The 27,116-nt window shown below is 33.4% G+C and overlaps 3 protein-coding genes across 5 annotated transcripts; 1 reads left to right on the top strand and 2 right to left on the bottom strand.

Moving 5' to 3' along the window:
- Nucleotides 1-1,488: 1,488 nt before the first annotated feature.
- On the bottom strand, nt 1,489-23,153 carry LOC127257201 (sister chromatid cohesion protein PDS5 homolog B-like). Its single transcript, XM_051283580.1, has 52 exons — nt 22,886-23,153; nt 22,499-22,696; nt 22,204-22,382; nt 21,418-21,538; nt 21,012-21,233; nt 20,589-20,805; nt 20,324-20,469; nt 20,086-20,243; nt 19,838-19,984; nt 19,719-19,767; nt 18,849-19,037; nt 18,248-18,427; nt 17,951-18,093; nt 17,563-17,689; nt 16,849-16,998; nt 16,668-16,736; nt 16,191-16,327; nt 15,326-15,440; nt 14,709-14,843; nt 14,425-14,615; nt 14,139-14,286; nt 13,883-14,020; nt 13,722-13,793; nt 13,234-13,642; nt 13,071-13,167; nt 12,947-12,973; nt 12,876-12,904; nt 10,987-11,201; nt 10,704-10,847; nt 10,081-10,242; nt 9,895-9,978; nt 9,144-9,332; nt 8,911-9,001; nt 8,729-8,788; nt 8,513-8,631; nt 8,243-8,377; nt 8,099-8,157; nt 7,191-7,309; nt 7,003-7,106; nt 6,713-6,820; nt 6,458-6,577; nt 6,041-6,211; nt 5,837-5,928; nt 5,433-5,551; nt 5,046-5,169; nt 4,826-4,949; nt 4,413-4,481; nt 4,229-4,320; nt 4,067-4,144; nt 2,834-2,910; nt 2,617-2,760; nt 1,489-2,030 (listed from the first exon to the last, which is right to left on the bottom strand). Exons 1-51 carry the CDS (start codon nt 23,009-23,011, stop codon nt 2,618-2,620), a joined length of 6,717 nt encoding a protein of 2,238 aa, XP_051139537.1. The 5' UTR covers nt 23,012-23,153; the 3' UTR covers nt 1,489-2,030; nt 2,617.
- On the bottom strand, nt 7,818-12,973 carry LOC127256954 (anthranilate phosphoribosyltransferase, chloroplastic-like). 3 transcript variants are annotated; one of them, XM_051283192.1, is made up of 11 exons: nt 12,876-12,973; nt 10,987-11,301; nt 10,704-10,847; nt 10,081-10,242; nt 9,895-9,978; nt 9,144-9,332; nt 8,911-9,001; nt 8,729-8,788; nt 8,513-8,631; nt 8,220-8,377; nt 7,818-8,142 (listed from the first exon to the last, which is right to left on the bottom strand). In XM_051283192.1, exons 2-10 carry the CDS (start codon nt 11,197-11,199, stop codon nt 8,231-8,233), a joined length of 1,209 nt encoding a protein of 402 aa, XP_051139149.1. In that variant the 5' UTR covers nt 11,200-11,301; nt 12,876-12,973; the 3' UTR covers nt 7,818-8,142; nt 8,220-8,230. The 3 variants fall into 3 exon arrangements, with proteins under 3 accessions (XP_051139149.1, XP_051139147.1, XP_051139148.1); XM_051283190.1 differs by having other exon boundaries at nt 7,818-8,157; nt 8,243-8,377; XM_051283191.1 differs by having other exon boundaries at nt 8,243-8,377.
- Nucleotides 23,154-24,502: 1,349 nt separating the features above from the next.
- On the top strand, nt 24,503-26,495 carry LOC127257515 (uncharacterized). The gene is made up of 2 exons (XM_051283974.1): nt 24,503-24,968; nt 26,297-26,495. Exons 1-2 carry the CDS (start codon nt 24,503-24,505, stop codon nt 26,338-26,340), a joined length of 510 nt encoding a protein of 169 aa, XP_051139931.1. The 3' UTR covers nt 26,341-26,495.
- The last annotated feature ends 621 nt before the right edge of the window (nt 26,496-27,116 follow it).

Here is a 27,116-nt window from a genome sequence, read left to right as displayed (position 1 = left end):
TAGTCTTTTTACATTTACTTATACTACATTCCAATATAATACTAATAATCCTAAAATTCCGTGCATAAAGTAAATTGATATATAGATATGAGACGGAGAGGGTATAATATATTTTAATAGTACATTATAGAATTACATATAGTAATATTATGACTATATCACAATATATTATGATTTCAACGTAACAAATCAATTATACTAACACAATAGAATATATCAGTCACACAATAAATGTTAATATGATATATTATATCCGTCCCAAAAGAGTTTTTTTGTTTTCTATTTTCGTATATCTCAAAACAATTGTCATATTTCTTTATTTAGTAATCATAATCTCCACTGTACAACAAAACTATCTTTGTTTTTATACAATATTTACACAAATATCAATATGATTACCACTTTAATCTAATATTTACACAAATATCAATATGATTACCACTTTAACCTATTTTTTCAACTCTTCGTAAAGTAAAAGCATTTTGGTCATTTACATTCTATTTTATAATAAATTTCAATTTAATATTCTCTTCGTCCCTTAACAATCTATTTATTTTTTCATTTTCGCCAGTCCCATAACAAAGTATCTATTTCCTTTTTTTAGTAATTGTACCATCTACCTAACATTACAAATACCCTTCCAATTTACAATATATTACACAAATGTCATTACCTTTATATCATACAATAATAATATGGGTAATTTAGTCTTTTTATCTTTATTTCTAATGTATCTCAATATAATACTAATAATTCTAAAATTCTATGTAAAAAAAAAAAGATATATAAATATGAGACGAATGGAGTACTATTATTACTTAAATTCGTGTCTACTCCCAATAAGACATATCTTTTAGGACAGAGAAAATATAATATAATACATTATATAATTCAATGTAAAACAATATATTAATTTCAGTCAAATATATAACTCACATAACATATATTTCTATATAACTCAATAAATGAAAAAATACTAATTGCTTCACGTGCTAAATTGACAATATGTTATATATTTTATAATAAAGTGCTAATTGCTTCAAATTAGAGTGCTAATTTGATAAAATCAACATAGTGTTGATTCGACCCCATCTGCATTTTAACCGCCATCTGCTGCTCGCCTCGAATCTTATATGAAAACTGTCCCTCGCATAAAAGGTCCTTCGGCACCGAATTCGACATATTGTGCAAATATCGCGCACACCTACTGACACTTTATTTTATATTTTCCGTCCCATTGAAAGGTTATAATTTTTCATTTTCGTCAATCCCAAACAAAGTTATAATTTTCTAATTTAATAATTGTACTACCTACCTAATAGAATAAATACCCTTTACAACTTATACTATATTACAGAAATACCATTACTTTTATATTACACAATACTAATAGGGATATTTTCGTCCTTTTCACTATAACTTACTATAATACTAAAATTTAAAAATCTATATGAAAAAGTAAAAAAAGTAAATGACAACTTTGCACCTGAGCGGAGGGAGTATTATTATTATTAACAATTAAAATTCTACTTATTAAAATATTTACTTATTTTAATTATAAGTTATAATTATTTTAATTATATAATAATAATTTTTATTTATTAATTATATTTTAACCAAATACTCGTATTCATATTAATGCACTCAAATTATCTAAAAGTTAAGTAAAATTTCTTATTTGGACCAAAAGTCAAAATCATACAAACCCACCTCCTCCAACTCCTTTTAAACGTACGCGCCTGAGGTCGGTCGTCGCGTGGCAAGGCGCGGTGCGAGGAAATGAGCCACAATTGACTGTCTGGTTTTTTTTTTTTTCGCCCAATTTCGTAATTGTTTTGCAGTTTGAATGATGTGGATTCTCCATTTCTTTCTTAGGGTTTCGAGACGAGAAGGCGAGGAATGAGTTTTTACCGATAGGATAGGATAGGATAGAGCAGTTTTTGAAGGCTGATGGATCTAAGTCAGAAGAGAATGTGATGAAGACGGATTGGCGCCGGATCGGAGCAGATGATGACCTCTATCGGCGCCGCCTGCATTAAGAAGACGAACAAGGATTATTTTGACTTTTGGTCAAAATATTGTGAAATACATAGTCTAATTTTAATTCTAAAATAATAATTGCTTTATCTCAATTTAAAGATTTTTTTTTGAAATTTTATACTAAATTAAAAAGTAATATTATTTTATTAATTGTGTAAAATAATTGCCTATCTTTGATTTTTGTAATACTCCTACTATATTTTATTGATGGAGCAATTTTTAGACAAAAGTTTTTGAAAATTTTTATAATTTTGAAAATTTGAAATAAAAAACAAACAAAAAAATTGATTTGAGATTTTATGAAAAGAAAATATAAATATATATATATATATATGTGAAATGAGTGAAATTTAGTTGTTTATACAAATCATAGAAAGTTGATTAAAAAATAACTAGATCCCTAACACCAATTGTTTCGAACAAATTTTATTGAGGTATCGGAATATTTGTCCACCCAAACTAAATCGAATCGCCAATTTTATTTTATTTTTTTTTAATAGTGAATGAATGCCATTGCCAAGCAATATAGTGCACCAAATGAAACTAAGTGAGGTAAGATTGTTTACCGGTATTTACCTCAAGCAGAGTACATGAATAAGCTGTTTCGAGCAGCGCCGGCAATCAGATTGGTTGTCGGATGCCAGGCAAGGTGCAGCAGCTTGGAATTGAGATCACAGGAGAGTTCATTACCACCGGGGCTGTGATTGTCACGTCCTGAAGCTACAAATGGAGCCGAGGACGGGAAGTCAATCACATGAAGAGAAACAATGAGGGAAGTCGAAAATACGACAACCTTGTCTGTAAAATCCCCTAGCCAGATTGCTCAAAGATGACCGTCGTGATCTTGGTGTCAGCTGGCTATGTTGCTTCCTAGAATCGAATGTTGGCAACAACAGGAAGTAGAGAGTAAGTAGAAGCCGAGATAGTATGCGGAAGTTACTGTGCCGGGATATAAAATTCAGCACAATAATTGCAACACACAATGTAACAACATATAATACACGATAAAGAGACATAGAATTATACATTAGGCAGCATATAAACTGTCAACATATACGCTCACAGTTTGTTTGAAGGATTTTGGTGGATTTCCACTATTCATCCAATTTTTTCCCCCCAAAAACATCAAATCAAACACCTATTTTTTATTTTTTATATTATACTAAAAATCAATTTTACATTCAAAACATCACATCAAACCTTATTTATATCACATCATACAACTATTCAAATTTAAAATTTTTACTATTCAAATTCCAACTCAAAATCCAAACCCCCAAACAAACACACCCATAATATACGCTCACAAGTACATACTACAATTGATATCAACACAATTATATGTTTTTTTTTTTTTTTTCTTTTTGATGTAGGAACCCGCAGTCGTTACCCGAAAGTGCGCATTGGGTAAACCTCCAGTCAAATCTAATACCCTGCAAACTAGGCCCGACAGACAAGTCACACTACGCGAACCATGTGTGGCAGGTAACCTGAGGCGTCGGGGGTTTGAACCGGTGACCTCACGGTCACACGTCCAATCCACAATTATATGTTTTTATTTGACAGCATGTGCTTTGTAATGTGTTGGAAAAAATTGCAAAAAATATCTCACATATATATCAATTATCACTTTTGTCATGTATTTATTTTATTGACAAAATATATCCAACATGTTTGCAAATGTCGTTATTTTTATCATTTGGCCGTCGCATGATCGTGCGTGGTGTGAAAGTCATGGCCAAATGACAGAAATAGCGATTTTTGCAAACATATAAAATATACTTTGACAGAAATAAATACAGGACAAAAGTGATAATACGGTATACCGTGAGAATAATTTTTGCAATTTTTTTGTTGAACTATTTTATAGTATGATATATTAACTAAAAGTTAGTGCATAAGTAAGATGATCTTTCGAACTAAAAAGGAAAAACATAAGCACTTGTAGGCGACCATTTGATCAAATAGCAGACTATACATGTACAAGGACTTATAGACAATTGAAGTTAATAAAATTAATGGTTACCTGTTTGAATTTCCGCAGGCTTCGATGGTTACTGGATCTTCACTCCCACTTCCATAAGAAAATACAGTGAAGAGATTGCTGATGGAAGAAGCATAGGATAACTAATTAAGTGTGACAGGAAGACAAAAGGCGTGAACAAATAATTCCACTGATGCGACTAACTTGTAAGAGCCTGTTGCAAAACTAAGGCGATCTTTGGCAAGGCAGCATTCAAACTTGTCAAATATTGCATCGTTGTTGTACAAATCACACAACTGGTGCAGTATAAAGTAGGGTGTTAGCCATGTGTATTGTATTGTTGTGATAATAATGCTGGTCTGAATCTTGTGGCAATCGGCATTCTCACCTTAGGCCGTAGATTTTCATGAATCCTAAAAGTTGCAACAGGATGTGAATCCATATGCATATCCCAAAGCTGAGAAACAAAAGAATACAATTCAATAAAATATAGATCGATGACAAATGTTGGGATATATATGCAACCCGAATAAAAATAACAAGTTAGGTAGCGACGTGAAAGCTACAATTTAAGCATTTCAACTTGATCAAGTGAGTCAATACTAAATATTGAAAGGCAGAGTGTTGGAAAATTAGGCTTCTGATGAGAAAAGGAGGAACTTATGTATAAGTGTGAAACAGAATTGCCCTTAGTGTTCAATCTAGACTACGAGGAATGAGGCAAAAGAAGCCAATATGCATAATCAAAGGCCCGACTGAGGAACATACTTATTTGAAATGATAAAAGAGTGGCTGATAGACCTTCAAATTCATATAATCACGGCTTAATATATGTCTTCCATCATTTGCAAACTTCATATCAGTTATTGACGAAATGATCTCAGAGAAGAATGATTTTGGTCCATGTGATCCCTCATCTTTTAATCTGTATATTAAATCTTACTGATGTCATGAAAATGGACGTGTAAACATGAGAAAAGAGAGGAATTTAAAATTAAGGTGGAAAAAAGAGCTAACATACATCCTTGCATTGTGATCACACAAAGCTGATTGCCTCATGTCCACGAGCCGAATATATCCCATTGAACTGCTGTAGCCCAGCAAGTTACAATTAAATGGATGAAATTCTGCGGCTGTAATCACTTCTGAACAAATTTCATAGACTTTCAGTCATTTATTTTATTTTCATTGGGAAAATGATGGCAGAATGCTAGGGTAATATTACTACATATGACTCCTCCCAGTGCATTTTTCACAAGTACTTTAGTTATGGTGTCTGTGTGTGTTAGAGAAAGGAAGCAATTTCCGACCCATAGTCATTGCAACAAGTACTGAATACTGGTGCAGAATGTGAATTTATTTGGCATGACAATGAACTTGCACATAAAAAATATGCAAAAGAAAATACCTATAAGATCTTCCATATTTTCAGGCTTCATGTCAATGATATTAAAACATTGATCACTGACTTCAAGATTCCACAAATTTATTCTTAGGTCATCTCCAGAAAGAAATGTCTCACAGTCACTGCAAACAAATTCTATAAAATCTAAGATAAATAGTTTAAATGCATTTAATTATCGAGTTCCTCAATGAAACTTTGTAACAAAATTTGATTGATGAAAATCTGGGAAAAAGAGCTATTATGTGTACATCAGAATGCTAATGTCACTAGTTCTTATAAGATTTTATAAAAGTTCAGGATTTAACGAGAGAACACTCCAATCGCATCAATAAAACCAGCTTCAACTTATATATAAGTACTCAATTCAACTAATGATAGAACCAGGAGAAAAGCCCCCAACACTGCACCTGTTAATTGAGATGGAATTGATAGTGAAATCATGAGCACGTGCATAGATCCTTCGACATTTTGCAGAAGTAGAATCTTCAAAATCCGTCATCTGGAAAAAATGAAAAGAAAAAAAAAAAAAAGGGAATATTTAATTAAATGCACAGGCAATTGAGGTGCATGCCTCCTTGCTAAAGATTTAAGATGGTAAAAACTTCATATACCGTGTTGTGTCTTCCCCTATAGTATGATACTCCATTTTCGAACGAATGACCATTGGCAGTATATAATCCTTGCCCACCAACAAAACTCCTTTCCCCTAATAAAGAATTCTCTGAAAATACCAACTGGCCTATAGCCATTTCCACGACTTTCTTAACTTTATGGTCCTTAATCTGCAATCATCGCTTGTTACTATTATGGTGTAGAACAATACAAGTACTGCAGTTTAACCATAACTCTAGACCTAACTATCAAGAGAAATCAAATTTGAAACATAGGAATTATATATATAAACATTCAAAAGTTAATCACTTATCACAAGTCCACATATACAAAATATAATGAAAATAGCAGACAAAATCTACAATCTCTTTCATCACTGTGTATCAAAACAAAAAATATGCTAACAGTTCTTTTACCTTCCACAATTTCACAGTCCTATCATTTGCTGAGAGAATGAGCAATGACCCGTTTGGTTTAGCACACCATCTGATTTTATTCACCTTCTCTCCAATTTCAATGCTCTTCAGATAATCAAACTGTGAAAATTTGGGGGGAAATGAAGAAATGCACTATCAACACTCTAATACTACAACAATTTCTTGATAAGATCCTCCACATGTATCAATACTTTCAAATATATATATGAAAAAGCTACAAACTAGAGAGCATACCTCAGGCTCATGGCTTTGGAACTCAGTTTTGTATCGAAACTTCGGATGCTTCGAAACAACACTATCAAGTCTCTCCAACTCACTTCGGGACACGAAATCATCCAAGTCCTACAAAAGATGCTTATGAACTAATTATCATCAATCAACACAACCAACAATAAAATCCCCTAAAAGCAACCAAATTAAACTCCACAACTATACAGTTCGTTAGCATTAACCACCAATTCACTGATAGAAATTCAAACGAGAAATAATAAATAAATAAATAAAGGAAAGACGCAATTCCGCACATCTTTACCACCATCGCTCGAGAAAATGACGACGCGGCCACCTCTATCGCCTACAGCCAAATGATCGCCAGTCTTATCGAATTCTATTGCGGAAATAATGTCAACTGCATGCACGAAAAAGGCCATATAAAATTCAATCAGTGTCGATCCTAAACTGCACCACTTTAGCTAAGATAAAACAAAATTACCGTCCTGAACATCTTCTCCGGGGAGCTTATCGCCGAAGACTTGCGAGAATTGCCACTCCATGGCGGCGGAAGAAGCGGAAAGTCTGAAGGCAAGGCTCGAAAACGACGTGGTTGGGCGTCAGAGGAAGTTTGTTTGCTTAGTTGTGTGGTTTCTTTTTCTCATGTCCGGTGGCTTTCCGTTATCCACTTATACTTCCGCTCGCCCTTTTCGTCTATACTAAAACTATTATAATTATATGTGAAATTATATTAAAAATATATGTTTTTGGAGTCCACAATTTAGTTTATATTTATATGTGAAATAATATATATGTATATATAAAATCATTATTTTTAATATTTTTATAATATTTTCAAAATTTTTTTAAATAATAATATAAATGATATCACCAGAATAATTATAAATTTTGTCTTTATTTAAATTTAGCAAAATATAAATATTAATTTTAAAAATCGGATCAGGCCAGGCCGACGAACTGGCGCAAAACGGGCCTGACCTTTATGAGTCCATACGACAGTTCATTAGCATACTGGGCCAATTACGGCCCAAAAATTTTGAAACATAGTTTTAGAGACCCAAAGATTTTTGGACCCAAATGTTTCGTCGTGGAAGAATTAGATGATAAGTAAAGTTCACACATGTAATCCAATCCTATTCCAAGATCAATGAGCACAAAAACAAAATTCCTTCTTACATGATTTTATAACCATTCAAAGAACAAAGACAAATTCCAACAAATCTACCCCCAAAACATGACAAGAACAGACATTACAATCCCTTTTCAACATTTAAGTTATCTCAGGCATGTAGTTCCTACAGCCGGCGATATCATAAATATTCGATTCGATCTACTTACAATTAGTCGAGACAAGACGACGGGGCGCACGGCCGTCGAAACGGAAACTACGATTGGAGAACCGGAACCTCATTAGCAGCTGCTGATTTCGCTTTCTGAAAAATGCACAACTGCAAACAATTAACCTCGCCGAAAAAATAACAATAATCATTAATAAATAAATAAATATTACCGATTGGCTTCTTATCTCCTTACATTAGATTTTTCGATCCACAAATCAAGTGTCTTGAGAGCTTTGCCCGACTGATGAATGGCGCGGGCAAGATTCACTCCCTCGGCAAGTTTGCTTACACGGCCGCTGACCAAAAGGGCGGCTGCTGCATTCAGCACCTAAGGTGGAATAATGCATTTTATCCAATAATGTAATGAACTCGTCTCTTTTCTTAGGATAATCAAAATTTTACGCATCCTAAGATGAAGGTAGCGAATCGAAGTTTTGGTTCGAAAGAAATGCAGATTAATTACCAAGGAATCAGCAATTGACCCCTTTTCTCCAGCCAGTACACGTCTAAGTGCATCCGCATTGTGCTTTGGATCTCCGCCGCACAAATCCTCAACAGTGCACCGAGGGATCCCAAAGTCCACTGCAAAAAGAAGCAATAAATAGAAATGAAAGAAGCTTATTCGACAAATATATATACATACATATATATATTGTTAAGGTAGTAGAAAGCTGCTTACGCGGATCAAATGCGAACTTTTCTATCTTATCTGGAGTGACATCGAGGACTAATCCAGGCCCTGTTTAAGTGATTGAAAGTTTTGATTAAAATTCGATGGAATGAATAGGATATGCAAGAAAAAGTGAGATTTGATGCGATATAATACTAATTTCTGCTCGTAAAATGTAAGATGCACCTTACCAAGAGGACTCATCTCGTCCAATCCCTCGGAATGGACAATCAATGCTCTTTTCATGCCGAACCTTTGAAGAGCACTCGCCATTTTATGCACCTAGCAAAAGTTACAATTGTTACAAATTATATTGGGTAACTTCTTCGACAAACTTATCAGAAAGTGTCCAATCTTTCTCGCAGTTAACATTCAAAAGTAGAAGCAGGGCTTAAGAAAACATAAACATTGGCAGTCGACGTACCAGCTCCTCATGGTATACTCCAACAACAGCGAAAGGAACTCGTGCCGGATTCAGCATGGGGCCCAAGATATTGAACACGGTCTTTATTTTAAGCTTTTTCCTAACTGGCCTAACAATTTGCATTGCTGGATGATAAATTGGAGACAGCATGAAGCCAATTCCCACTTCGTTTATGCACTCTGCAATCCCCTATGCAATAATAATCGTTAAAATTTAGTTAGTGATGCGAATATATAAATACATATATATACCCACAAAAGTTAATCGTCGTCATGGGCCAAAGCATACACATAGATTTTATATAACTGGCTGTCACAGTTTTCTGAAGAATAGAACTTTAGAAAGAGAAGGGAAAGAAATCCTCGAAAGATTCTACGAAAGGACAGGGATTGTGGTAGAAGCAATCACCTCTCGAACAAACAAAAGGCATATGGGAAGTAAACAGCATGAGAGAAAACAACTAAAGCTAAAAATAGATCTATAATCCATCTCTCTCAAAATCAAGCATTATTCCGAATATACACATTCTTAATTTCTACAGTATGATCATGAATGTCAATGTTTAAGTGATCCATGTTACGGGTTACTAATTAATTAGCAACTCACTCTTTACTTCAATTTGTATTCAGAGTATCTATAAGTGCCTGGCTATGGCTTTAATCAGCAGAAAACTATTCATCGAAGGGGATTGCAGAGAATATGTACATCAAATTCGATAGAACAAAACAAAGATACCATTAACTGCTCATACCTCTGGTCCCAAGTTAATTTCAACTCCCAATTGTTCGAGAACATCAGCACTACCACAAGCAGATGAACTCGACCGATTCCCTTGCTGTATAGCAATCGTCAATTTGAAAATCAGTTTAAACAAACAGTGAAAACCTAATGAATTGGAAAGAAAATTACCATCTGAAAAGTATGAATAACAGCTCACCTTAGCAACTTTTGCCCCACAAGCTGCTGCTAGAATTGAAGCCCCTGTAGAAATGTTCACTGTATTTGCACCATCCCCACCTGTCCCGACAATATCGACTGCATCAGTCACTCCCTCGACTTTCCTGCAGTGCAGTAGCATTGCTCTTGCCAGCCCAGCTACCTATTTAATATTCAGCAGCATTTATTCCACTTGTTTCTAACAATTATGAGCCTCAGTACCTCACCAATTCTGAATAAATACACCAATTTCACTGTCTTCCAACAATTTGAATTCAAATTCGAATTTGAATTCCATTTTTCATTTTGATTTATCTAATTTTGGGTGAGTGCCATACTGATTGATTTTCCAACAATTATGAGCCTCACTCCTCACCAATTTCACTTTCTTCGAATTCCATTTTTTTTTTGATTTTCCTAATTTTTTGATAGTGCCATACTGATTGATTACATGGATGAAAACGACAACAAGATAATCGCCAAAGCAATATCAAATGCTACCATATGAGTTGTGTAAATGCTCTCAGATGGTAGGTAGAATTCAAACTACCAAATTTAGGAAAACACGTACAGAATAAAATATTTGCACATTTTCTATTCTTCGTTATATGTAAATTCACTTACTTCTTCATCAGTTTCTCCTTTAGCTCTCAAAAGCACCAAAAAAGCGCTGATCAAAGCCTCATCAGCGCCATCCAACAAGAAATCGAGAGAAGCCTCAGCTTCAGCTTCCGATAAATTTTTCCCGCTTATCAAAGCCTCAAGCAACTGCAACTCATCAAAAAACAGAAAACAAAAATCTTAGCACAATCAAACCTCGAAGACGAATTGATTTATCTGAATATAAAAAATAATAATAAAATAAAAAATAAATCATGAAAATAAACCTGCACATCATTTATTTCACCTGATTAAAAGAAGACGTAGAGAATCCGTCGCCGCTCGAATTCGGCAAAGCGAACGGCAGCAAATTCGAAACCTTGACTTCGACAGATGCGTGAAATTTTCCATTCTTCGTCGCGCATCTCGGCAGCAAATTTCTGAATTGATTTCCGCCAAGCGACGAATACCGAGACCGCGGCGGAGGAACGTAGAGCGGATTGTGGTGAATAATCGACATTTCTGCAACAAATTCCAGAGCGGAAGCGAAGAATCGGACGAACCAATGCACAGTCCCTCAGCCAAATGTGCGTGCGAACCGACTCTCGATTGACTTTTATCGCTAAGTAGGAGATCATGACGTAATTAGAAATATAATCCTTAATTATTACATAGGGTGTGTTCGTTGCGTTTGGTCGGGGTTTTGATAGTCAAATTTTAAATTCAAATAATTGTTAATAAATAGTCATTAATGTAACATTTTTAATATAAAATAATTCTTTTTATATAATATATATACTTTTAACTTAAACTTAAATTTTATTATTTGTATTTTATTCTTTATACATAGGCAGTAGTTAATATTAACATAGAAGGATAAAAAGACAATTTTATCTTCAAATCCATCTACTTTTTAATAGCATTGTTTCTAAATATTATGTAAAATACAGGAATTTTTTTCAAAAATATTTTATTTTACTATCACATTATTATTTTTATAAAAAAAATAATAACAAAATTATCTTAACATCTATTATTTCTTAGATTATGCCAAAAGTAAACATATATTTTCAAATTGTACATAAATGTATTGTATTGATTGATTGATTGTAGTAAAAATAAAATATCTTAAAAGATTTTTATTTTTTATTTTTTGATAGAAATTGAATGCAAAAGTGATTCTCCCATTTGTAAATAAATATATAGTGGGTTTGTTTGAAATTTTGGTTTTGAGTTTTCATTTGAATAGTTGTCATTAATATTTTGTTTTGAATTTGATATTCAAATATAATATAAAAAATAAAAAAATAAATTTTTAATTTGATATTTTTTAAAAAAAATTAATTATAAATTATAAAAATTAAATAAAATTGTCAAAACAAACACACTCCGTAATATTAAAAGGTACATGCTAAAAATATGTATTAATTTTTTTTTGTTATAAATAGAAATAAATTATTTTATATTAAAAAATAAAAATAATACTTATATATTTGATCGAAGAAAATATTACTTAATTAGTTTATTTGTCTTATGGTAAGTGTTCTCCACACTGGGGAATAATAATTATGTTAGGAAAGTAATTAATTTAAATAACGTGGGTATTTATTACATCATTAATTAGATCTGACTTAAATGATTGGCTATAAATGTAACAACGTAAATGATAAAAATTACTTCAAATTGTATTGTTGGTTTTCATCACGTGATGCATTTTGAGCGTGGGCTTGCTTTGTTTGTACTCGATAGTAAAGGTTTTTATTTAATTTTAGATTTAAATAATATTTAAATAATACCCCTTCTATCCCAAACGTGTGCTAACATTTATTTTTGCTAAAGTATTAAATATAATAATTTATAAATTAAATGATATAATAATATTAAAATTATAAAAAAATAAATAAAAAAATTTCAAATGAGATTAAAATGTGTAATTATTTTCTAAATTATTTTTTATTTGAAAATTATGATAAAATAAAATATAAAATAAGAATTAAATATATTTCTAATTATTTTTTATTTTAAAAATATTACCGAATAATTAAAATAGATAAAAAAATATATTATTTTTTATATTTCTTCATTTCTATTAATAAACACAAATATTAATTTTACTGGAGGGGCAACTTCACCTTCTTTATAATAGTAATCACAAACATACATATATATATATATATATACCAAATCACAATATACCTGCTGCAATGAAGAATAACATCACTTTTCTGAATAATAGTGATCACACATGCTCACAGACATTACATTACTTTTTGTCTCCGAGTCCTCCGGGCCACCTGAAAAAAGAAAAACATTTGCATGAATACAGCCAACAAAAGAACTCAATACATTGCAGTAAATTTTGTAATTTAAAAGTTTTCTACACTTCAATACACTCTTACACGATCGTCACTGAGATTAGTGACGGCCGATGTGGGTGTGTCGATAGCAGCAACATCTTCCCCTCCCTTTGTCCTCATCCTCTTCTTTGCTGCTCCGAGAAAAAAATAAATAAATAAACTCTTTAAATATAGGTAATGAAGCTTATAACTTTTACCAGCTTGAGTGTTCTTTCTGACGCCGGTGGTTCTTTGCACTTGAACTTCTTCCTTGGAACTACTTGAAACAGTTTCTTGTTGATATAATGATGGTGGTATTGTTCCATTTTCATCATCTACTTTGGGTCCATTTTCAGCAGAAGAGTTTTCATGAAGTACAACTGAACCAAAGTTCGATGATTTCGCCTCATTACGTTGTCTGCTAACATCACTCACACTGATGGAAGGATCTAGCTGCTCCATTTCTTTTGCATGGAGATCATCAGTCCGATTCTTAGTTTTGTTCTTTGATGAATCATTTTTATTTGTATGGCCCGATTTTGATTTTGATCTGGCATGCCTTGTGCCACTTGTTCGTAACGAATTTTCAACACATTGTTGGCCGAGTTCAATGCCAGTGCCATTAATCTGAAGGACAAAAAATAAAATTTACTATACCAAAATATTGAATAGGCATCTTGAAAAAAGAAGTAACGCAAACACACACCCTTGAAACTTCAGCTTTGAGCTGAGATACCAAGTTCTTAAGAAAGTTTGCATCTTCTATACAAGCATTAGCCTGTAAAAGAAATAACAGCGATTACCATGTCGGAGAGATGGAACAAATGACATTGTGCAGTAAAAGATTGTAGCAGAGAAGGAACTTGCCTTTTTCATTTCAGAAGCAATACTTTTATAGAGCGACGATGGGAGCAGAATTACCCCGGGAGTATGTGAGACTCCAGTTTTGATGGTATTTAGAGAATCTAAAATTGAAATCCCAACTTCGGCCAAAAAGTGTAGCTTCTACAATTTTAGTAACAAGAGAAAATATAGGAGGTTAGGTAGCATAAAATAGATTTGGTGCTAATGTCTCTAAGAATCTCTAATATAAAAGTATTGGCATCTTTAATTTAAATCTTACTGGAGTCATCTGAGAATCAACAGCATCCTCTGCCTTTTTTATAGCATTGAATATGCATCGCAAGTAAGCAGAAGAATTAGATATTTGACTTGAATTTGCATCAACTAAACTTTTGTTTACTAATGTCTGCACCATGACAAAAAGTGGACTGCACAGAGAATAAGAACTGGGAATTAGAAGGAAAGAAGTATAAAGATTGTCACAAATAAATGAAGATGGTCAACTTGGTGAAAATATGAGTTATGAGGACCGGAAGTTACTATATAACCAATAAAGGAAATAATACCTCAGAAACTGAGCAAACAGCTTTTCATCTCGACTATCAAGAGCAGGAAAATTTTGGTCATGTGCAAGAACATGGATCAAGAACACAGTTATATATACAGGGTGATTTGTTGGTCCTTGTATAATCATGGTTTCCTGTGTTTGAGCTCCTCTGTCATATTCTCGAATGAAGTCCTCCAAGTATTTCAGTGCCTGAAAGTTTTTGTTCAGAAACCAAATACTTAGTGCTGCAGAAAATTAGAATACGGAAAAATGATAGTAATAAAAATAAAGAAATAAACCTACATCAATCCGCTGATCTTTGATAGAATCTAGAGCAGCAAATGCAAATGCACATGCATATCTACTGGGCAAGGTGTAATTACGCAACAACTTGTGTATTTTCCTGGCAAATGATTTACGAACCTCAGGAGAATGATCCTGGAAAAATCAAAGATATGAAAGTTTATTATGTAAAACCTGTATACATAATCCCTTGCAAATCAACAAACTATCCCCATAATGGATCTTGATAACTGCTTAAATTCAACCTTACTAGTGCTTGCTAAGAGTCTATAGCACAGCCAGGTGTGTGATATGGATACAGACAAGGATGCATGTATAACCAACTATAATTCTTCTTCCAGATAAACGGAAGAGCCTCTGAGAAAGTTCATGGACACCATCCCAAAGATGGGGAAAGTGATCTCATTAATATCCTATATTAATAGGTGTTCCAATTTGGGCTCATACTGCAATAAAAACTGGTGAAAACTATCACTCACCATAACCCAGAATTAATCTACTAACCCTCCTATGGATATATTATCAAGTAAAAATCAATCATTAATGTATACAATATACACTAATAACAATCTGCCAGTGCAGGCTTTCATCATAAAACATAATCAAGTAAACCCAACCTTTGCAGTTAAGATTGTTAAGCGGAATATCTCTGGAGAAATATGCAAATCCCATTTTCTTGAAACCCTTAGGATGGACTTAGCTGCAGCTAATCGAATGAATGCATCATCTTCACTGAAAAAAGAAAAGCAAATGACATATTTAGCGTACTTAAGTACTTAACAAAGAACTTGAACGTGAAATTTTATTTAAAAATTGGTTGCATCACGTTTCACGTATTCAGTCCAAATAGCCAGAGATATTATATATATTGTATAATTTGTAGAAAATTTTTCATGGTACAAATATCCTAACAAAATAATGTGACCTATCAACTGCAGGATCCAGAAGCAAAGAGATGCTGATGGCTCTCAAGGTAATTCCCTTACAGTGACCAATAATAATTCCCAATAGGAGAAAAAGAAATGACTGGCCTATTACCTATAGCTCTCTATCCCATGTATATGGTAAATGATAGTTAATCAAATTTAATAGCAAACATATTATTGAAGAATGAGAAATATAAGATTTAACGAAGAATCTGCTTGTTTAAAAAATAAAGGTGGATTCAAACGGGTAACACTTAATAGTTTCACCTTTTCAAATTTCAGGCATCTAATGGAAAGGAAAATACAAATGTTGTATCTATGTGTTAATAATGCTTTATAAAAGGACAGCACAAAAAGATGCTGAGGAGGTAAAAAAGCTTGAGTGTAGTGATGGTTGTTACAAAGTTGCTTATAGGCCAATGTAATTAAACCCATCCCCAAATATCTAATGCTCAAGAAGGAACCAACTTGTCAAAAAATTTACAGCCTGAGCAATATAATAAAGCAATTTGCTAAAGCACCTAGATAAATTCCTAAGCAATTAGAATCTCCTTACCATTGCCTGTTACCAGAAGAAAACACATGATGTTGTAGCATCTGATGAACAATATCCAGCAGAAACTTAATTGGATGACTGAGAGGTCGCTGTTTATGTGGCAAGAAGCTTCTGACTAGAGCTTTAAGTGCAAATATCTGCACAGAATTATTGAACAAAATGAATTCTATTGTGGCAAAAGTCAGAAGAGAGCAAAACAATGAGATTAAGAGAAAATTTCATTAAATTAATGTGAAAAGGTATTTTAGTGATTTTCAAGCTACATAATGAGTTATCCTTGAGAAGAGAGAACATGATCCTTACCAGAAACAACCACACCATACACAACATCATTTGTGAAGGAGTTTAACCATGGAAAGTAGCTAGTTCGACACCAATTAATTTATGATGGCAGAATAAGGGCTAATTCAATATAACCAATCATGGTCAAATTCTTCCAATAACTTCTGTAGATGAACTCTTGAAAAACATTCTAACCTTTAGTTTACAGGAAGAGCAACAGTCAGAAGCCTCATCAGACAAATCAAAATCCCTTGAAGCAGGAACCTAGTCACAAAACCTCCACGAGTTAAGAACTTGAAGAACCAAATAAAATCAACAGGGTTCCATGATAAGTTTAGGGTAAAGTGAGAAGGGATAAAAGATGGTAGAAAATCACATCATTTTGATGAATCATTTCCTCAACAATGTAATCTCTAATTGCTTTTTCTTGGGCTTCAAATGCAGGAATGGAGTGCTGTGCCATACAGCCTATGGACTGCAACACAGTTGGAATATTGCATCCATTGTGTAGAGATTCCATCAGTGCCTAGTTAAACAAGCATGAAATTGAAAGATGAATATTCATTCAAGAGATAAGAGGCGAATTAAGCATAACAAAAAGTGAGTGGTCCAGAGAACTCCACTAAATACATTGTGATGAGTAAATTACCAACTAAAATCAAGATTGAATGAAGGAGAAAAATAAGTGGAGCTGAATTCTGTCTAGGGTTTTATCTTTATCATGGACTAACCCTATGAGCTGCTCCTTATATTAGTTGGTTAAGGATTATTAGGTTTCTCATGCTTTTGCAGAATATTTTGAGCATTAGGCAGTTGGCAGGATATCCTGTTATTCCTTTTCCCTTTCCTATCTTCTTCTTTTTCTCATTTTTTCTTTTTTCTTTTTTAAGTAATATGTCCCCACAAAGGGTTAGTTTCGTCAATCATTAGAGCCAAGTTCAGTCAGTAACAAGACAATCTAAAATTTAACCCTATAAATATAAAATCTAAATATTTGTAACAAATCCATTTCAGTCAACATAAATCTTTGGAATGAAAAGTAGTGCTTCACAGCATACATGCACACAAATACACATAGTAAGTAAATAACCTCACAAAGCTGTGGAAAAACGAGCTGCTCAGAGGTATCAGCTAATGAAGCAATTGCAGAGATAGCAATTTTTGACTGCACACGAGTTCCTTCCAAACATATTTTCTCCAGGAATGAGTAAACATCACTGCACATAAAAGATTAGACAGTAATAACTTAGCACATTGACGGACAGAGAATAAAATAGAAGTTTTAATCAATCTACATCCTTAAAAGACACTATGATACCAGGTTAATATTACATGCAATAGTTTCTGTCTCATATATTTTTCTCATAATTCAAGTTTCCTATTGAATCTTTAATAGCCATTAACCCATTCAAAGATGTAAAAAGTAGGTGATGCCCAATGATCACTTTCCAAACATGAAGTTTACTTCATCTGTTCACCTGAGTTTAATAGCCATATTCCGTCCCTCCCGAGCTAAAATCTCAATCAACGGCTCATTAATAGGAATCTTCCTTTCAAATAACAAAAGCTGGAACTTCTTCTCTGAGCCTCTAAGGAGCGAGGGAAAGATACTAATAATAGTCTGAAGGAGACAAATAATTAAACAGAAACATTATGAATGAAAAAGAAAAGATACAGAGGAGGTGTCTTAAATAGATTCATACATAGCTATACAAGAGATGAACAAAGAATAAGAATGATTTGGCAAATTTAACCTTTAGAGACGCATCTCTTACCAGAAAAAGTTGCACTTGATAATCTTTCAGGTGCTGTTCTGAAGCTTCATCACTAGAAAGACGACCAAGAATATATTGGACGTGCTCAGAGCCAAATATATTAAAAGAGCATTTTCCAGAAAGTTGCTCGAGGAAATGAAGAAGTAATCTATGATCACCAAGTTCTCTTTTACACAGATCCTGATCAAAGGAAGCAACAGAGAGTTAGTAAATTGACCCTGCATAAACTTAAAGATAATGGAAAGTCAAAGAGATGGTCACTTCAAAATTTAATATATCCGAGTAGAAAGTAATCCCCTGCTTTGAATAAATCATCACAAGAAGTCACAATTTACACAGTAAGCACATATTATCGGTACATGTTTACATGAACTAGGATAGCTCAAGACTTTGTTAATTGATCTGTTATTTGCATATTGGCATGTGAATTTAAAATTCAATACATTGTGGTGAAAATATATATACTTCTCATATGCCTATATGCAAGGACCCAGGATATATAGAAGATCAGATGGAGTTATTTACATGATAATATATTAACTCATTACAGAATATGTGGTAACATTAACATAATTAAGGTGATTGAAACTTTAAAACTTACCTTAATGGTCTCATAATCAAGTTCTATCTCTTCACTTAAGTTCCTCTGTAGAAGTCTCACTATTTCACTATCTTTTACTTCATTTAATCTCTGAAAGCAATCTTTCGCTTTAGCGGGATCGGGAAAGCATAAAGACATTTTACCAATTAATGCTGACAATTCTGTTTCTCCTTCTCTATATCCATTTGTCTGCAACAGAAGGAAAGAAACATAGACCTATCACCATCATATATTGCAGGCAAGCTCCACTATTATTGCTCCTTTGAAAGAATAGCATCTCCATCATAACATTGAGGCAAATTATTATTGAGTAATGCAGAATAGTTTAGGGTGTGATTCATAGATTGCTGGAAGCATTTTCGCAATTCTTTGATATGCAAAGCATGTATACTTCTTAACAAAGCACAGTTGCATGATACATGATAAAGATAACTTCCATTGAAATTGTTCTGGTGAATAAAAGAAAACACACAAATGTAAATACTGCAAACTAGTTTATATAGAAAAACATATGACCTCTAGATAAGAACAAAGAGCACCATCCTATTATTTCAGTAAAACAAATACATATCTACACGCCATCAACATAAAAGAATAGCTGAGTGTAAGCACTCCACAGTAATCCCATGTGTTTGGTGGCTTGCTGAAAAAATCACTAGAAACAGCGTTCCAAATGATTCTGGAATCAGCACATCCCAAACCACAAAAACCAGATGATGTTCAATGTTTTGAGGGCAAATATTTAAACTCAGCCAAAGTGCTCTATTCACAAAGCTATACAAATTACCAACATGTCTCAAATAACAAAAGCATCATTTCTAAAACAAAAGAAGGGAAAAGACCGAAAAAGGACTGTTGTCTCAGCCATACATGCACTCTAGTGAGGAGATCCAAGTATTCTTTAAGCCCGTCTCGCAGCCTGCAACCAAACCAAACAGTTCAAACAGATATTGACTAAAGTAAAGCGATAAACAGTTCAACAAGCTAACCTCCTTTTTTGAAACAAAATAGTTTTCAGTGCCTTAATATGAGGTGGTTTGAAAAGAGAAAACATAAATTCCCAGTGCTTCATCCTTTCTTCAATTGATAGAACAGCAGGGAATAAATCAGCTAGGACAAGCTCCAAGCTCTGAGGCCTGGAAATCAAATGAAATCACCATATTATATTGCATGCAAATGCGACACTCAATTGATGAAACTTTTTTTTTTTTCTTTTTTTGAGTTGCCAAAAATATACCTAAACTCTGGACAGTCCTTCTCATAACAAAGCATCAAAACTTTGCATGGGATCTCCTCAACACTATCATTGTGCAAAGTGATGTCTGCTGCACACCTTGTACAGTAGTCATGGTATAGGTCTAACAACTTTTTTAAGGCTTTTGAACGGACTGAAGCCTGAAATTTTGATGTAAATGACATGAGGCTTGGAAGGGCAAACGAAAATTGTAGAGCTCAATGAGATAGAAATAATGAACCTTCTTATCACGGAGCCTTTCAGCTGCTAGAGTAACTAAATCAGAGGATTCAACATTTAAGTTAGTCTTTGATAAATCACAAACCGCATTAACTGCTTCAACTCTTACTTTATCATCGTGGTCTAACAGTCGGCCCTGAATGGCAGCTGGAAGCTCACAAATCACATACAAAATATAAGAACATGGATGAGAGAACGCCAATGTTGGAGAAACTAACAGAACTAAGCAATGGTTCAGATACATATGAACACTATTAACAGCTTACAGAGGATCACATGTGATTCTTGCCCTGATGGATTAGTCATGTAGAGAGTTTTAGCACAAGAAAGAACAACAAGTCTCACTTCAGCAGACTTGTCTGAGAATCTATTGAGCAACTCGACAAATATGAGCGTATATTCTCGTACAACATGCAGGCCTCGCAATGCTATCAGCTTTTTAATTAAATTAAGAGCTTTAATTCGGACATCAACCTGATCAGTCTGCAAGTTCCATAAAACTTCAAATTACCCCAAGAAGCCAGAATAAAAATAACAAGACAACCTAAACATGAAAGATGGATATAGCATTATAGAACAGAAACAATAGTTATCTTTGAAAAGAAGTATCAAGATTAATCTCCAAAGTTGGAATTACAGAGCAGGATTACATAAGCAAGGTAAGAATGTATAGCAAGGAGATTACAAACCAGTAGCTCATTGATCAAATTAGGTATGGCGGAAAGAAGCATTTGAGGAGCTATTTCAAATAATTTATGTATAATTTCATGGTAAGATTCTTTGATTGCACTCTCAACAGAATCTCTATTCAAAATACAAGATGTCAGGAACTGGCTTATACGGTGCTCCAGATTAACACCACAATTTTTTATGACCGAAACAGCTACTTTGGAAGAAGCATTGCCTACACCCTGGAAAGCATAAGAGTAGAAAAACAGTTAGTGCAGAAGATTCAATTTTATCGGAAGATAACTAGTCCTAAAAATGTTAGTCAATTATTATGTTGATGTTTATAAGCAAAGATTTTAGTTACAAAAGAAGCTACTTCTTGTTTTTCATAACACAAATTAAATCTGGAACTTTCCAGTACACCACCTCTCTCTCGTTAATAAGATTCTGGAATATCAAATCTAAAAGCGGCTGGGAAGTACTCTGCTCCAGTATGCTTGCTATTATTGATGCAATAGAATTAGTTAAACACTGAGGATGATCATCCCTACAAATGAAAAAACATTCAAGTCAAACCAGCTTCTTTGTGAGACCTAAAAATAAATGTCAGCAAAAGAAAAGTTCTTGCAACAAAATGTAACTAAACAATGCACTATACATCTTATGTACCCATAAATTAGTTATAAAAATGCTCTAACATTTAATCAAATTTGGATCTTCCAAAAAGGTTACCTCATGGGATATAAATCAGTACATGAAGTGCTGATTGGTCAAAGATATAATAGTTAAAACTTCATGGAATGTTGTGTATCATTTCTATAAAGCTAGAAGCCTATGGCAGATTCTGAGTTGCCTCTGGAAGCAATAACTGGGTGTGTTATTTAAAATACCACAAGTGACTGGGGAGAGCTGATAGTGAGACGGAAATTTTATTAGTAACTATGCACCATAGTCAAGCTACATTATCACTTTCGGCAGTTCTTAAGCAAATAGCAAGAACCAGAACTATGGTAACTCATACATCATACTTCAGATAAAATTTCTTTTTCAGGATATATGTTGCATTTGTTAGTTTCTATGCATGTATCGCACTATAACTTGTTTTTTAAATTATCACTAAAGGAGCAATTAAGAACAGGAAAGGAGTTCATGAAAGAGAAAGTAAGAAAACTTATATAGGCTGAGACATAAGAAAATCTAAAGAGAGTAAACCTTGCAACATTGAAGAAGATTTTGAACATTTTGAGAACCAAATCATGTCCAATGTCTAGCATAACCACACAAAAATTCAGTCTAGCAATAGTCTCCAACAGTTTGACCTTCCTCGAGAAGTATGGGTTTGCAGTGTCATCTAGCTCCCCAACAATACTTAAAAGAAATTTAAAAATGCCCTGTACAAAAGTAGTATTAACTTAACATAGAGAGTGCCAGAAGGCTGTATCTGTAAAATGCCAACATTATTGACAAAAACAATAGCTAAACAGAGCTGATAAACAAAGCAATTTACCTTTAATTCTGAATTTCTGAAATCAGGATTTGATGCCAGGATCCTTATCAATTCGCAGAGACAGGAACCAACCAAGATCCTCACGTCTTTATCTTTATGATCAAGTAAGCCATGCCTAAAAAGAGAATTTCTCAACGGCTTGACTGAAGCTTTTAGTTCTTCCGACTGATCTAAAACTGGGAGAGCATTCGTAGCTTGCTGCGCAGTATATTAGAATTATAACCCAAAATTCGAATATGTCGATACAAGCATTAAGAACGGATGAAAGAAAGCATAGAACTAAAATAAATCAATAAGCCAACACTAAGCACGAAATTGAATAAAAAATTAGGTTATGAATCGGCGAAGCTTGAAGTAAAATCAAACAGATCTTGTTTTCTTGTTTACCTTGAGTAATTTAATTAGAGTGTCTTTGTTTGGGCAAGTTTTGAAAGCGGATAACTCTTTGCCGATTTGTGCAACCGTTCGCTCGGCCTCCTCCTCCTCCGGCTGCTTCTTCCTGGATTCCGCCATGTCCACTACTTTCTTTTCCCTTTGCTACTACTACCCACACAGTCTCATGTGTTTTTCCTCTGGGAGAAAATTGCGTGAGTTCGTTCGTCTGTCTGAGAGGCATTAAAGGGAAGAGAGTGAGGATTGTATGATATTCCAAGAAGGCGTATTCCCGCCTGCAAGATTTTGCCAGAGGCGGTTGGACGAAAAGATGAAGGGTACATTGGTAACTTCGCATCAACAATAGTTATTTTGGATTTTAATGACCTGTACGGGATTTAGATTTTGAGTTGTAAAATTTTTGAATTTAAATTGTTGTATGATTAGATATAAATATGTTGATGTGATGTTTTAAATGTAAAATTAATTTTTAGTATAATATAAAAAGATATATATATTTTATTTAATTTTTTTGAAAAAAAATTAAATGAATAATGTATTTAAGAAAAAATCTCCAAACAAACACACCCTTTGTATATAGATATGGGCATATCGGGAATCATGTAACAATATAGGCTATGTTTTTTTTTTTTTATGAATTAAAAATTTTAGTTTTGAGTTGATATTAAAATAATATATAATAATAATATTTTGTGAAAAAAAATTTTTAATGTGAATTCAAAGCAAAAGAAACAAACCTTATCTCTTTGCTCTAATTAGAGAAAGTAATATATTTATTTATTTATAATTAATCTAAATTAATTTTATCAAATAAATATAATTTTAAATATATAAAAAGTTTTGAATGAATTTTAATCTATACCGTAATATGTTATGTATAATTAATAAATTAATTTATATATTTTAAATATATATTAATTTAGCAATTTTGACGGATAAAAAAATATGTCAATTAAAATGCGAAGAAATGAATATTTTTTATTGAAAAAAAATGATATACTTTATTTGAAATATAAATTATATTGTGTTTGTTTGGGTTTTATTCTTAAGATTTCTACCAATAATCCGTTTAAATTGGCTTTTACCAAAACTTTTGGCTCTTGTCAAGAAGAAAAGTAGGGATGTGTTTGTTTGGGGGGATTCTATTAGATTTTCACTATTCATCCCTTTTTTTTTTTTCAAAAATATCAAATCAAACATCTATTTTTTATTTTTTATATTATACTAAAAATTAATTTTATATTCAAAACATCATAACAACACTTATTTATATCACATCATACAACTATTCAAATTCAAAATTTTTACTGTTCAAATCCAAACTCAAAATCCAAATCCCCAAACAAACACATCATAGTTTCTTTATATAAGTAAAATAAATAAATAAATAATATTACTCCCTATGTTCCGATTATTATTTATAAAAGAATAATTAATAAATTATATATAAAAATAAATAAATAATTAATTTAATATAAATTATAAATTATAAAATTTAAAATATAATTAAAATATAAAATATTTTTAAAAATTAAAAGATGACGTAAAATATGTGACATCGACGAAAATGGAAATAGAAGCTCATGAGTATCTTTGATTCGTTGGAAAAAAATGAAAACTGCGGTTCAAGGTATGGCGGTTCCGGTTTGCAACCAGCGAACCGGTTGGGCGATCGTCGTGTCCTTTCACACAAAATCCACAGTAAAAAAATTCCACAGCAGAGAAAGGGAAGGGAAGGGCAGTTGCATTGGGAAATCGGAGGAAATGGAACAAGTCATCGGCGCGCTGAACCGAGTGGCGAACAGCAACGCCGTCCTCAACACGCTGCTAATCGGGGCGTTCGGAGCCCTCGCGGCGAGGTCGCTGGTGCAGGAGCATACAATCAAGGCGCTGGAAGTGGAGAAAGACTCGCTGCTCAAAACAAACAAGGGTCTTAAACGAACCATTTGGGAATCCAAGCAGACGCTCTACGCAGAGGCGGAAGCCAATCCGCAGGAAGCACTTGTTCCCCTTGCCAACCTCAGGTCTATTTACGGCGAAGTTGCCGCTGCTACAGCTAAACCGCCTTCTGTTTCCGGTAATTTCGCTTCTTTTTTGTGTGTGAATTAAAGAAGTCAATTGAGGAGACCGACCGAAGCAATTTGTTTTTATATGGACTTTGCAGTAGGACTCAAATATTAAGAAACCATTGGTATCTGCAGATATGTATGTATAGTGGCGAATACATGATTTTGAAATCTGGATTGTAGTTGGGAACCTTTCCATTGCTAATTTCATGTCGCTAGGTATGTTCATGTAATGATGACCACCCAAATCAAATGTCTTTATTTTACAACGTAGTCTACATCAAAGTGGTGGGAAACCTTTATTAGGATTTGGTGTTTGAAGAATTGAATCAGTCTTTCAAAATTGTGTGGCTCTGCTGAATATTTCTTATTTTTATCACATTTAGTTTCCAATGTCATTTACTACGGAAATGGTGATACTGCGTTCCTATCTGATCAAGTGAGCATATGACAATGCCTTAGCTCTGTGTAAATCCATACAAATGTAATTTTCTTAAGGTTTTTTTCTTGTATTTCTTTTCTGTAGCGATTTACTTCCCTTTTGTTGTCACCTGGGTAAGCATTAGTATCTGAATCTCTGTGCTGTTTCAATATTGGTTATTTAACCTACCTGTTAAGCCCTTCTAAGGTCTATTATTATTTTCTACACATTTAAAATGAGAGAGGCATAGACTTACATCCTTTGTTTGTTGCTGTTGTATTTACACTTCCAAATTCTTATCTTTGAGCTGTTAAACCAAAGCTGGTAGGAAACTCCTACGTCCTGCATTATGTTAACCTTAATCCCACAAGCTTTGTGATTATGCATTTTTTTTTATGACAGTTTGCAGTGTACAGTGTAACCTAAATGTTAAACACATCACATATTCGTTTGGATTGTATAGTTGGATTCTCAGGAGCTCTTCTTAAGGGCTTCGTCAGCTTGCAAGATGGAGGCATATAAAAATAAAAAGAACTCATAATCTTGTTACTTAGGTTGCATCTTGTACTCCAAAAATATTATGTGAACAGCTACTTATTAGTTTATCTTGCCAGTATTGACGGACCGGTTGCCTTTTTATGCTGCTCCCAATGTTTACAAACACGCATATATTCAATATTTCTATTGCTATTCATGATGTAGCTCTGGAGCTGACCATGTTATTAAAAGTTGTGATTGAATACTTGTCTACTCACCTGTTTAAGATGAGGGCAATGCCGTTTAACAAACTAGATAAGTTGCCTTGTGCATATCCTTTCAAGATGATTTTCTTTTGACCAAAAAAAAGGTACATCTTCATAGGCTATTTGAAGCCTTATGTTTCCAACTTACCGCTAAAACTTTTATTTTGTGCTGCAGGCAACGATGCTAAGCAAGATGGGAAACCGCTCGTGATCCTGTGATCCACAAAACAGTTCATTCCTGGCTTCCCAAGTATTCAACTAAAATATCACAATTGGCTTCAAACTTGGGAGAAAGCGTCACAAAAGCGAGTAGGCCCTTCTATCCTCTTACCATATATGCGAAACAATTAGCATAATTCATCTTCTTTTGAATAGTTGTCCAGACTCATTGCTGCTGGCTGTTACCTCTTGCCTTCTTAGGTCCTTACATATTTTTAAATGCTGACTATCCTTCACAATAACAATGGTGAACAATAATATTAAGGACAAATGTGCACCTAATCCTATGGGAATCTTAGGCATTACTTTGGTTAATATGAAGGTAATCTTTCAATTCTAAATACGTACTGTAGACATGTTTTTTCTTTTCTTTTTTTTTTCTGATAATAAATAGATAGATCTGAACAAGCTCATTACTTTGGTTAATATGAAGGTAATATTTCAATTCTAAATACGTACTGTAGACATGTTTTTTCTTTTTCTTTTTTCTGATAATAAATAGATAGATCTGAACAAGCTTGGCTGGTCCATGTATTTGGCAACATGTGCCTTTTAACCCCACAGTATTTGCTGATTCTTTTCCGGTTGCTTCACCTTGACTCCAATAATATCTTTTACATACTTGACCAAACTGCAATTTGCAGACTAAACTAAGTCGTGTTTCCCGAAGTGCGATTTATTCAAAGTCGCGTACCCTGCAAGTTTATTGGTTGGGGATTGAATTTTAAATTCAATGTTCTATCTCATTTTTTTCCCAAAAAATATCAAATCAAATA

Source organism: Andrographis paniculata, unplaced genomic scaffold (genome assembly GCF_009805555.1).
Source record: "Andrographis paniculata isolate CXL003 unplaced genomic scaffold, ASM980555v1 Contig57END, whole genome shotgun sequence".
Taxonomy (NCBI): Eukaryota; Viridiplantae; Streptophyta; class Magnoliopsida; order Lamiales; family Acanthaceae; genus Andrographis; species Andrographis paniculata.
The sequence above is the reverse complement of the archived record's forward strand: the minus strand, read 5'-3'. Positions and strand labels throughout refer to the sequence as shown.